Source organism: Citrus sinensis, chromosome 5 (assembly GCF_022201045.2).
Source record: "Citrus sinensis cultivar Valencia sweet orange chromosome 5, DVS_A1.0, whole genome shotgun sequence".
Lineage (NCBI taxonomy): Eukaryota > Viridiplantae > Streptophyta > Magnoliopsida > Sapindales > Rutaceae > Citrus > Citrus sinensis.
In genome coordinates, this window is record NC_068560.1 from 14,903,086 (window position 1) to 14,915,594 (window position 12,509).

General features: G+C 31.4%; 1 protein-coding gene across 1 annotated transcript; it reads left to right on the forward strand.

Annotated features, from left to right (window-relative positions):
* The first annotated feature begins 385 nt into the window (after window positions 1-385).
* LOC102606853 (putative RING-H2 finger protein ATL69) lies at window positions 386-1,181 on the forward strand. Its single transcript, XM_006494502.4, has one exon. The coding sequence runs from the start codon at window positions 512-514 to the stop codon at window positions 1,040-1,042; it is 531 nt and encodes a 176-aa protein (XP_006494565.2). The 5' UTR covers window positions 386-511; the 3' UTR covers window positions 1,043-1,181.
* Window positions 1,182-12,509: the final 11,328 nt, after the last annotated feature.

Below are 12,509 nucleotides of genomic sequence, written 5' to 3' on the forward strand. Positions count from 1 at the left end.
TCAATTTTTTTTAAAATAATAGAGGTAAAAGGTATTATATTCAAAAAGGAATTTGATATCTCTTTTTAAAAATTTAAAGATGTTAATGATCATTTTCTCAAATTTTGGAGATGTAAATTTTATTTTTTCAATATTATTTAAATAACCTGTTGGTAATACTTTAAGTAATTAATTTACATAAAGAAATGAGATTTTTAATACAACATTCAGATCTCGAGACTCCTTAATTATTATTATTATTATTATTATTATTGTAAGACTAAGATGCTAGAAAAGAAATTAAAAAGGCATAGTTGTGAATCTAAATACCGTTGAACATTAACTTCAAAGTCCAAAAACTATTTAATGCATTCCGCGTACCCCGGCGGCCCTTAGCGACTTTGTCCAACCACCTGTGCCTCTCAACAAATTTAGTAAATGCACACTGCCACACACCTTCTCATGTGACTATGCCTATGGTCTCTCTTCCACATCAGTTACATCTGTCTAGCTACCTCACTGTTCATGTCTGATGTCCACAGCAAACCCACCGGTGGTAGCTTCCACGGCGGCGACGACGACAACCGGCGTCGGCCTCGGCTATGGCATCGCTATTGCCGTTAGTATTCTTGTCCTAATATCCACCATAATGCTTGCTTCTTATGCTTGCATTCGAGTTAAAGCAAATGCAAATCGTGGTGGTGGTAGCGGTGGTGGTAGCAGTAGTAACAGTAATCCCACGCCCAATTTTGATGCCGTTGACTCGGGGCTGGCGGGTGTGTTAGTGTTAGGTTTAGATGGGACAGTTATAAACACGTATCCCAAGATTATATTGGGCGAGAGTATGAGAATGCCCGGACCAAATGACTATGGCCCGTGCTCTATTTGTTTGTGTGATTACAAGCCTAAGGATTCAGTACGTTGCATTCCAGATTGTCATCACTGTTTCCATGCTGATTGTGTTGACGAATGGCTCCGGATGAGTGCCACGTGTCCTTTGTGTAGAAGTTCTCCTGCTACTCCTTTGGCTGAGGTTGTGCCTTTGGCTTCCCATGCCAGGTGACGATTCATTTGATTATTTTGTATCAATTTTTATTTTTAGTTTTTCCAAGTTACAAATTTAGGTTTTCCGGATTCTCTTAGTCTTGTAATTTTTTCAAAATCACGGAGAGATAGTATCAAAAGAGAGAAATTTCATTGGATGGCTTCTGTTTTGTTTTCCATTGCAACATCGATTGAGAAATTATTCTTTAAGTAATATTAGCAATAAAGTAAACGCGAATGTTTATAGAACACTTTAATTTGGTAGCTTAACTTTCTTAATTAAGCTAAAGTACAACCATTTTAATTATAGGAGATGTTATTTCAACTTAAAATTTTAGCACAAATTTAAAGTTATTATTTCATGCAATTGAATGATATGTATTAAAAGTTAAAGTAATATTTAATAATGCCAATTTATCTACCATTTGACTGTATTAGATCAATGACTTAAAATTTGTATAAAAAATTTAAGTTGAAATAACCAAATCATTAAATATATTTGTTATTTTATATTAGAAAATAAAAAATAATAAGCAGTTCCATGTAGTGTCTAAAAGGAGCTTTTCGCCCCTTAAATATAAAATTTTATGTGTATTTTGAACATTGTCTCATTAATGATTTGAAACAAAGAAAAAAAAGGCCCTCTTAAATTTTAAAAGTATGAAAAAAAAATCACATATTAAAAGAATGCTTTGTCTTTACCTTAACAGTTACCGCATGGTTTGGAATGTTGGCTTTTTTCTTCTTTAATTCTTCACTACTCTTTTCTCTAATTCTTCACACTTCACTGCTCTTTTGTTCTAAAAAATGAAACTGTCTCAAGAAGCTTACTGCTGATTTGTCGTTCTAATCATTTAGGTAAGCTCTTTTCTTGATTGTCACTTTGTTAATTATATATATATATCGATATTAGATGAAAGAATTAAGGTTATATTTCAAGAAATTTTTAATTTTCATGTTATAGTATTGATAACGAGGTTATCTTTACATAATTTCAACATATGAAAATATGACAGGACAATTATAAATATATTGAATGAAATATTTTAATGAATTTACATTTTAGTATTTGTTAATTATTAAACATTTTTTAAAAAATTATACTACTATTTAAAGTTAGCATCTGTTACATTGAATTCCTGACACCACCGCAGAGGATATTAAGATGAGATGAGTCTAATTATAATTCTTAATCCTACACTTTTTTTGGTTTGGAATGTGAATGACTAACCCTAAAAAAGGGTCTTTGGGACTAAAATATGAGAACTTTAAAAGGCCTTAGCTATATGATAAAATTCTGTTATGAATTCACTTTTTTCTTTTTTTCAACAAATTAATTGACTAAAATTTTGATGGGGTCCCTAAATTAGGAGGCAGAAACCGAGGTTGGCAGGCTGGTGTGTAATGGATTCGATTTACGCATTTCTTTTTCGTAGGGGTTGGGAAGCTCCCAAGTACTAAACTTTTGTAAATTAGTTCACATTAACAATTTTGTTGGTATAATGCATTCAATTGTTTCTTTTGTCGATAACGTGGGCATTCAAATTTTAGGTAGCTCTTTATTTTAACAACGGTGGCATCTGATTTGATTATAATTAAGTAATGTTATCTTTAGGATTTTAATCTTAAATTCTTATATGGTTAATGGACCGTTTGATCCTTGTTCCCTCAGGCTCTCACATACCAAATATACAGAGGGTTTTGCAGCCATTGACATTATAGAGGAATTTCAGTTCCTTTTATCATGTAATTGCCATCTATGTTCGGAATTCGACTTGTGTTTTGTTCATATTCTTTAGGAGATGCTTTAACACTAGACTTTATTTTATAAATTTTTAAACCCTACTATCTTTTCCAGAATTCGAAAAAATTATTTAAAATCCTCTCTGTCAAGCCCCTAAAATAGTTTTAAAAAAAAATCAAACACTTTATCCGTGTTTAGTACTATTGTTCAAAGATTAACTTTCTAATTGAGATGCCGTTTCAGCTAACTAAATAATTATATAATTAATTATCTAAAGTCTAACTTTAATGATAAGGAGCTGCCTCTCCAAAATTTAAGTTTTGGGTTCGAGCCTTATTAGTGTGAGTGCGTTAATATTAACTCTCTTTAACGGGGCAAAAATACATTGGAAGCAACTGAAATCTTGTAGCCAGCACCCAAATGTTGTACCGAGCTTGATGTGACAACAATCCGTTATTTTCTAGTGTGAACAATTATTGACATTATGATTGATATAATAAATTAGCACGTGTATGGATAAATACATATATGCGAGTGTGTGTTAGGAATCACTTGTTATATTGGTGGTCCTCAACTCCGATCTTTAATTATGGGCGTGTTCGGTATGCACAATTTGTTTTGTTTTGGTAGACTACCGAATTAGATTAGATTATAAAAATAATTTATAAAATTATGTATATATGGGTGTGTTGTGAAAAATCATTATTAATATACTTATTTAGCCATCGATTATTAACTGAAAAAATAATTTTTTTCTCTTTTTTTTTTTCTTATCCCATGCAATACTTGGTATTAGCTTTTAGTCTTAAAAACATTGTCCCTCAGGTCCCCTAAGTATAAGTTCTTATAGTATTCATTGCAACCACCTCCATGAGCATATCCAAGACTTTGAAGTATCTCGGGCTAAATTTAAAAAATAAATTATATTGTAAAATGAACATAAAATTTCATAAGTAGAAAAATAAAATAAAATACACCTAATAAGAGGAGAAAATTAGAAGTCTTACCCCAAACAATATTTATAGTAAACAAAATAGTTACATAAAAAAGTTGAAAATAAAAATGTAATTCAAAACAAAAACGCTACTAAAATTATACTTTTCATGGCTTCAAACAATGGAACTCATCAATTATAGAATCTGAATCAATAGTATCTGCAATTTCTCTTTCAGCATAGACAACCATACAATATGAAATAAACTCATTTTCCATGTTATTGCAAAGTGATGTCTTGATAAGACTCATTGCTGAAAATCCACACTCTGTTGTGGCTGTAGAAATTGGAAGAGTCAACATTAGACAAATTAGTCTATCAATCAAGAAATAGTGTTGCAGCTTCTTTGTTTCAATTAATCGTCGACATAACTCAGAAAGTTAAGTAACTTTTTGAAAAAAGGGAATAGAAAGCACATCAAACTTATAATGTTCCAATTCTCTTCTCAAAGCAATAATCTCATTTGTAGTGAAATCATGAAGATAAAATTTCTCAGCAAGACAACAAATAAGATCTGTATCAAATAATTTAAACCCATCGATTGGATCCAAAGTCGAGCATAGAGTAAGAAGTTCCAGCGTTCGCTCTAGGAACCTACTATTTATATCTGTCAATTGAAAATTTATTACAGCATTAAATATATCAAAGTGATAAGAATGCTCAACTGTAACATAATCTTTTTGTTTACAAGAACATCGTGTACCTTCCATATAACAAACACTAATATCAAGCACAATAATGTCATGCTTTCCACAAAATGATACCACAGTTCTAATAAAATCATCCCAACCATTGTCTCGAAATTCTTGCAAAAGCCTTATTAGTACTTGTTTGTTTTGTAGTGGTTGGCAAAGAATATTAGATATTCCAAGAGCTCTATCTAACGAAAGTAAAATAAACACAAACTCAAAGGATTTCATCTCTCTATACGCACCTTTAGCTTCTCCACACAAATCTCAACTAGATCCATCATCAAACATCTTTCTTAAAACTTCAAGGTTGCACTAAACATCTTAATAAGCCTACTAACTGAAGTAAAATATAAGCTCCAACGAGTATTCAAAGCATTTAAGATGTCTAAAGATTTTGTTTTGTAGTGGTTGGCAAAGAATATTAGATATTCCAAGAGCTCTATCTAACGAAAGCAAAATAAACACAAACTCAAAGGATTTCATCTCTCTATACGCACCTTTAGCTTCTCCACACAAATCTGGACTAGATCCATCATCAAACATCTTTCTTAAAACTTCAGGGGTTGTACTAAACATCTTAATAAGCCTACTAACTGAAGTAAAATATAAGCTCCAACGAGTATCTCCAGGCCTTTGTAAAGTTTGGACTTGATTAGCGCTTGTACTAGTCTCAAGCTCCTTTGAAGCTATCAATCCTATAATTTCTTTTTCTTTAGCAGCTTTTAATTTAGAATAACGTTTGAAAGAATCATTAACAAAGTTGACAATAGAACTCAACTTAGTAAAAAAATAACCATACATCATGCACTTTTTTAGATACTGCAACTAATACAAGTTGTAGTCGATGAGTAAAGCAATGTACATAATAGACAAATGGACAATCATTAAGAAATAAAAATTGTAATCCATTCCACTCTCTCGACATATTACTAGCACCATCATGCCCTTGACCTCTTAAATTTTCAACTAAAAGATTATACCGAGCAAGAACATTACATATCTCATTTTTTAGAGTTGAGGCCTTTATGTCATCAACATTCACAACTTCAAAGAAACGTTCTCTAATAAACCCATCACAATCAACATATCTCAAAATAATAGCCATTTTCTTTTTGTGAGATTCATCAAGTGCCTAATCAACAAAAATACAAAATTTAGCATCCCTAATTTCCACCCGAATTTTGTGTTGCACTTTATTAGCAAGAATATTCAATAACTCGTTTTGAATCTTAGGTGCTATGTATTGGGCATTCTTAGAAGCATTCTCTAACACAACTTCATTAATCTCCTCATTCATCGTTGCTAATAACTTGATTAATTCCATAAAATTTTCACGATTAAGAGAATTAACCGACTCATCATGACCTCTAAAAGCACAAGCTTATTACGCTAACCACTAGATAGCTATTATTGAGGTTTTTAACCGCAATCTATTCTCTAAAACTTGTTGTGAAGAGTATGCATTCATTCTTTTATCAATATGTCTAGATGGATCCTTTAAATTGCTCCATTTTACCATGGCAGCATTGGGAAAAGAATTATGACTCTGTTCATGTAGAGTAAAATGACATTTTTTGCCACAAGAAACATATTTCCAATGTTTACAACCATCAACAATAAATGCATCATACTTAATTAATGTATCATAAAAAAGAAAGTACGAAAAAAAAATGTTTTGTCTTTTAATATGGAATACTCAAGCTAAGGAAATTTTAAGGACCAAGACAATTAAAATTGTCGATTTTACATACCATGTTTAGTCAATGGGTACTTTTGTGGCTCGAGTTGAAATGGTCTCATATCTATGTACGCCATCCGCACATCTTCCTGTCTATCAATGTGATAAGTTTTGATTATCATACGTAATCCAGGATCACGTTCTAAATAAGGGGTTTCAATAGTCAATGAAATATTGACTTTATCAAATTTAGCTCTTTGAGAAGTAGGAGAACTTGAGCAGGCATCGATATTGCATGGAGAACTTACCTCATTTGATGATTGACCACCATCTACTTTGGCAAAGAATGAAAGGAGAATTTTTCTTGGCTTTGATTTGTGGGACATTATCACCTTTGATAACATGAAATTTTATAAGAATTGATAAATTAATTAACAATTAGAAGCTTAATTAGCATGCTTAAATAAAATAAACAATTAAGACTTGTTCATCTTTTCAATTTTAAAAAGATAAAATGACAACAATAAATATTTACTTAAAATGCTCTCTAGCAATTGTTCCAACAACAATATATATAGTTATTAAAAAAACAGAATACACACACACACACACAAACGCACACACTCTAACTCCAATTGTTGAGCCAACACCTTGTGTTGTTGTGCAATTATTGAATTCAATTTGCTGGAGTTTTGCCAACTAGCTTCTAAGACACAACATTTAGAATATAAGGACAATAATTAAAATTAAAACTTTATAAAATAATGAATCAAAACAAATTATAAAGCAAATTAGCAAAACCAATCACAAAAAATAAATAGATGTTAACATATATGTTTCCATAATGTTGATTTGGATGATAATAAACAAGATTAAGAATGATTAATCTTTTAAGCTCAAATTATTTTTTATACATTTTAAATAAATCATTATTTTCACATTTTAAAGGTTTTATATTTAATGGAAAAATGATTTTATGAAATTAGTTGTTTTTCAAGTTTATGGTTTAATTGAAAGAGTTTTGAAAACTTTGAAATCAACAAGTATTGCTTGAAATTTTGGAGAAGGATTTATTTGAAAAGTATTCATAGCATTTTGGGCCATATCATAATTTAAAAAAGTTTTGGGAATAGTAAGCATTATTTAGAAATTCTGAAATTGGATCTATTTATAAAATTTATAATGTTTTGGGCAATAGTACAATTATATAAAGTTTTGGGGTCAAATTATTATTTTATAAAATAGTTCACTATAGTAGTTACTGTAGAAAACGGCGATCCGACATCTTGATAACGGCTTGCCGACATCGAACAGAACTAAAGATTAGCCTATGCACACTAACGGCGATCCGACATCTAGATAATGGCTAACCGACATTGCACAGAATTGAAAGATTAGCCTCTGGACACTAATAGCGATCCGACATATATAAAAACGGCGATCTGACATATATAAAATGGCGATCTGACAATTTGAAAATTCAGCCCAACGGTCATATTGACCAGTCAAACGATGATCTGACATCTAGTTACCGGCGATCCGACAATGAGCAGAAAGTCAATAACGGCTAGTTTTTAGCTCTAACTATAAATAAGCTCATTCAAATCCAAACATGAAGAATTCCAATGATCATCATTGAGAAAAATATAGAGAATACAACTTTTATTGAGCTTTAAATCCTTGCATTCATCTCATTCATTCACACATTGAGCTTTCATTTGTGATCAAACACATTGTGTGAGAGAAATTCATTTGTAATCTTTTTTTGCAAAAGCAAGTTAATAAATTGTAAGTGTTGTGATACACTTGGGTTAAGAGATTAAGGATAATAGTTTGTTGTGAATGTCCATTGACACATTGGAAGTCAATTGTAAGCATTTGAAGCATTGGAGGCTTGCTTAGTGAAATCTTCAAGCCCGGTGAGCTTGGAGGCGTGGACGTAGGCGGGGATTGGCGAACCACGTAAAAATCATTGTGTTTGCTCTCTCTTCCCTTACTCCTTTATTATTGTGCTTTATTATTTTTTATTCCATTAAGGCATTATATTAAATTGTTGTGTGATTTGCTTAGCTTAATTTTTAAAATTTCAATTCACCCCCCTCTTGGGTTGCATAACTAGAATTTCAATAGCCAATAAGAAATTCAAAATAATGAATCAAAATATAATGTAGAGCAAATAAGTAAAATCCATGAAAAAAAATCAATTTATATAAGTTCTGAAAGCATACTAGTAAGAAAAGGTATAAAGCCAAAGAACTTGGAAGATCGAAAAGATGAAGAATTGTGAAGGGGACTACCAATTTTCTTTTTTAATTCTTGGCTTTTAGTGTTGTTGTTGGTGAAAGTGAAGGAAAAGTGAATTAGGTAAAAACCAAATTCTATTCATGCAACAACAACACATTATATGCCATCTTACTTATATTCTTGATTAAACTTAGGCCCATCCATTCCCTTTAAGTTTGATCCCGCCCTTAAACTTATTACACTGTTCGATTGAACTAGTTGACTCCGCTCTCTCATATATTCCCTAAGATTATACAGTGGACTTAAAAAATTTATCCAAGTAACTTTTACACCAAACACAACGATATTAGGATTATTTCTACCAAAATAAACAAATCTCATGATTTTATCCACCTGCGACACAAACCAATATGGCCAAATAAATGACGGATATTAAACCCACACCACATATTATTAAAGATAAGTGGATGACAATTTTCATGATATAGACATCAATTTCATACTCTTAAAAAGATGTTGTCCTTAAATGCAAATTCATCATAGGTTCTGTTTGGAATTAAAGTACTGTAACTTTTAAACTACAACTACTGTAAAAAAAAAAAACGATGTAATTATGAAACAAAAGCTAATAGTATTTTGTAAATATAATTTTTAAACAATAATTTTAATAAAATTACTAAAGATATAATATATTTTTATTATACAAATCAAAGATCATATCAACGTAACTTTCAAGTTACAACAGTTAATGTTTACCGAATACTTTATTTTAAGTTACAACTGTTTAACCTCAATCCTAAATAAGGTTATAATATATTGGAGTGTATTTTTCATATACTAGAAGTATACATAACCCAGCCTCTCATTGAGTACTGCAGAATGCATATTTATAAAGGGTAAAATTATCATTTTTTGCTTCGAATCTCACTAACATTTCTACTTTTATGTGTTTAAATCCTCTAAGTTTTTATTATGTGTGTTTTATTATAATTTAAATATTTTATGTATTTTAGGGATATTTGATCATTTCATGACTGACGAGAAGTCGGATAATAAAATAGATAACACTATTCACTTATACGACACCGTTCACATATATGATATGATAATGTGACATTAATCGATGACATGTCATTGATTGATGACATAGCAGCATCCCATTGGACCAATGATATAACTTTAACTGATGATGTGACATTGACCGATAATGTGGCAAAATTCTATTGGATCGAACTGATGATGTGGCGTTGACTGATGATGTGTCAGTATATTATTGGACCAAAATGCTAATGTGGCATTAATTGATGATGTGTTTAAGCCTATCAAAACTTGCCATATGGTGCAATCTTCAACATTTGAATTATTTCATCTGAAGGCCATGATTTATTTATTGTATCTATAAATAAGGGGCTTCGCACTAATTTGATACTCCTGAATCTGTTTTTTAGCTTAATTTATATGGTTCTCTCTCCATCTTGTATTTTCTACATATTTTAATAAAATTATCATTTTACCCTTTGTTTAATTATGAGTAACTAGATTAGTTTCAAACTTAGGTTGAAGATGAAGTCTCAATATAATCTATGGGCTTAATTTAGTAAGTTTTTTTTTAATCTGTCTCTCTGATTTAAGTGATTGTTTTGACTTATCGTTGACAAACATTGTATCTTAATTAGAATCTTAACTAGATTTTGCACAGCATACCGGCTTCATAGTGAAAGATCGTTATTGTCTGACATGATGAGCACTTAGCACCATATTTATTAAAGAGAAAATTCCTCGCTAGTATTTTGTGGGTTGTCCTGACACGCTGTCAACAGAGAGTGCATCTAAACTATTTAGTAGACGGTTTTGTCACGTTATTGACAGAAGGATTATTATCATCTAACATAATATACTCTTGATACCACACTTAGTGGAATATTATTCCTATCTAGCACACTGAGCGCTTGATATTATATTTATTAGAGTGAGAATTACAAGAAGTGGAAACATTCCCTCATGAGTTAATTGAAACGAAAAGGAAATATTGAGGCCGTAGTGAAATGTTGAGTGTGAATCAAGAGACTCAAGCGCTTCATTTGCACTATTTCATCTATAATTCATTCTCGCCATTTTATTTTGAATATTTAAAATAAAGAAATCGCTTCCAACCAACTCACATACACACCTAGAAAATTAACCCTACATATAATTGAATCTACCTCTTTGTGGGAGCGATACTCGTCACCATAAATTTATTTTATAATAGATTCATGCGCTTGTAAGTACAATAAAATTGCACAACAAGTTTTTGGCATCTCTACCTGGGAGATAAGTCATTTTAATTTGTGGAGTTAATTTTCTTTGTAAACATTATGTAAATAATTTTGTGTGCAAGTTTTAAGTGTGTTTCATAGTAAATGTGTAACAAAATGATAAAGTTAGTATTGTAACTTCTCATCTCTCTATTTATTTACATTAGTTTCATTTTTATTTTTTACATGTTCTTTGCATACATGGTCGAAGGTTACAATCACCGAATTTAGAACCTATGGACCTTGAACTGAAAAAAAACTTCGCACATTAAGACACGTTGCATTACAATGTAAAATTGAGGATAAAAGTGAAATGGATTTGCAGCAACAAGCACAAGCACCACAAGAGAGGCCATTTAAGGATTACTTTAGTTTATTAGCTAATTTGAGTACATCATGCATAAAATACCCAAATGTAACTATTGGGAGTTTCGAGTTAAAACTCAGTGTGCTAAGTTGTCTCCCATCATTTTATGTCCTGGAAAATGAAGACTCATACAATCATTTGAATAATTTTCATGTTGTTTTCCAAACTTTTAAATATGAAAAATTTTCAGATTAAGATGTTAAACTTTGATTGTTTTCATTTTCTCTAAAGGTTAGAGCTTGTTCATGGTTCAATATATTACCTGCTAATAGTATCACTTCATGGGAACAATTAGTAACTAAGTTTTTAAATAAATACTTCCTAGTGCATAAAACCAATACTTTTCACAAGGAAATTTCAAAATTTACTCAAAGAGAAGATGAGCAATTTTTCAAAGCATGAAGGCGATTCAATGGCTACTTTTGAAGTGTCCACATCATGGGTATGCAAAATGGCATCAATGTCAATGTTTCCTTGAGGGACTATTGCCACTTGTTCAAGAATGGCTAATGGCAACAAGTGGAGGTGAGCTCATGAGCGCATCAAAAATTTATGATTTCTTCGAGCGACAAGCGGATAATTCCCAACAACAGCTTCAATCATTTAGGAATGTAAAAAGAATTAATGGAGTAAATGAGATCCATGCTGGCGAGTCAAGATCGAAAATCAAGGAAGTTAAAGAGATAGTTGTAGGACTTTCTTGTCAAATAGCATCATTGACGGCCACCAAGTCAGTAGAACCACAAGCTTACAACCAATTTAATTCATACCTAGATCAAGCCAATGCTATAAATATTATGGGAAAATAGTCGAACTACAGCCCTTACTCCAATACGTATAATCCTGAATGGAGAAACCATCCCAACTTTTCATGGTCTTAAGGATTCCAACAGAATGGAACAGCAGCTCTAGCTCTACCTCAAGTCTCTCAATCACTATTCAGACCATATATTCATAACCAAAACCACTCACAAGTCAGACCATGGATGAGGCAATCCAAAGTCTAAAAAGTTTTTCTCATACCGCAATAGAACAACAAAATCGCACGATTGATGAGTTACAGAATAAGATGAAAGCTGGATTCAATTCATAAGCCCAATCAATTTCAAACCTTAAAAAGATGGTGGACCAACTTGCTTCTTTGATTTAAACTTTAGCGATGACTGTTGAAAAAGACAAATTCCCAAGCCAACCAGTACCCAATTCTAAAAGAGTATATGAAGTGAGTAATAGTTAACAAAGCCATATGACCTTCTGAAAAGGCAAATAAGTTGACAACAATGTAAAAATGCTAGTGACAAAGACAACTCAAGTTGTACCCTTAGATTCTGAGGTCTCATCATAAAAGGAGAAAAAAGATAGTAGCCCACGAGAATACATCCCCAAAGCTTTTTTTTTATTTTTTTATCTAGAAGTTAGCTAAAGTAATAAAGGAAAATTCCACATGTGAGATTATAGAAATCTTTAAAC

Bases quoted from the DNA above. Each gene is read 5' to 3' on its own strand.
- LOC102606853 (XM_006494502.4), top strand. From the start codon at position 512: ATGTCCACAGCAAACCCACCGGTGGTAGCTTCCACGGCGGCGACGACG.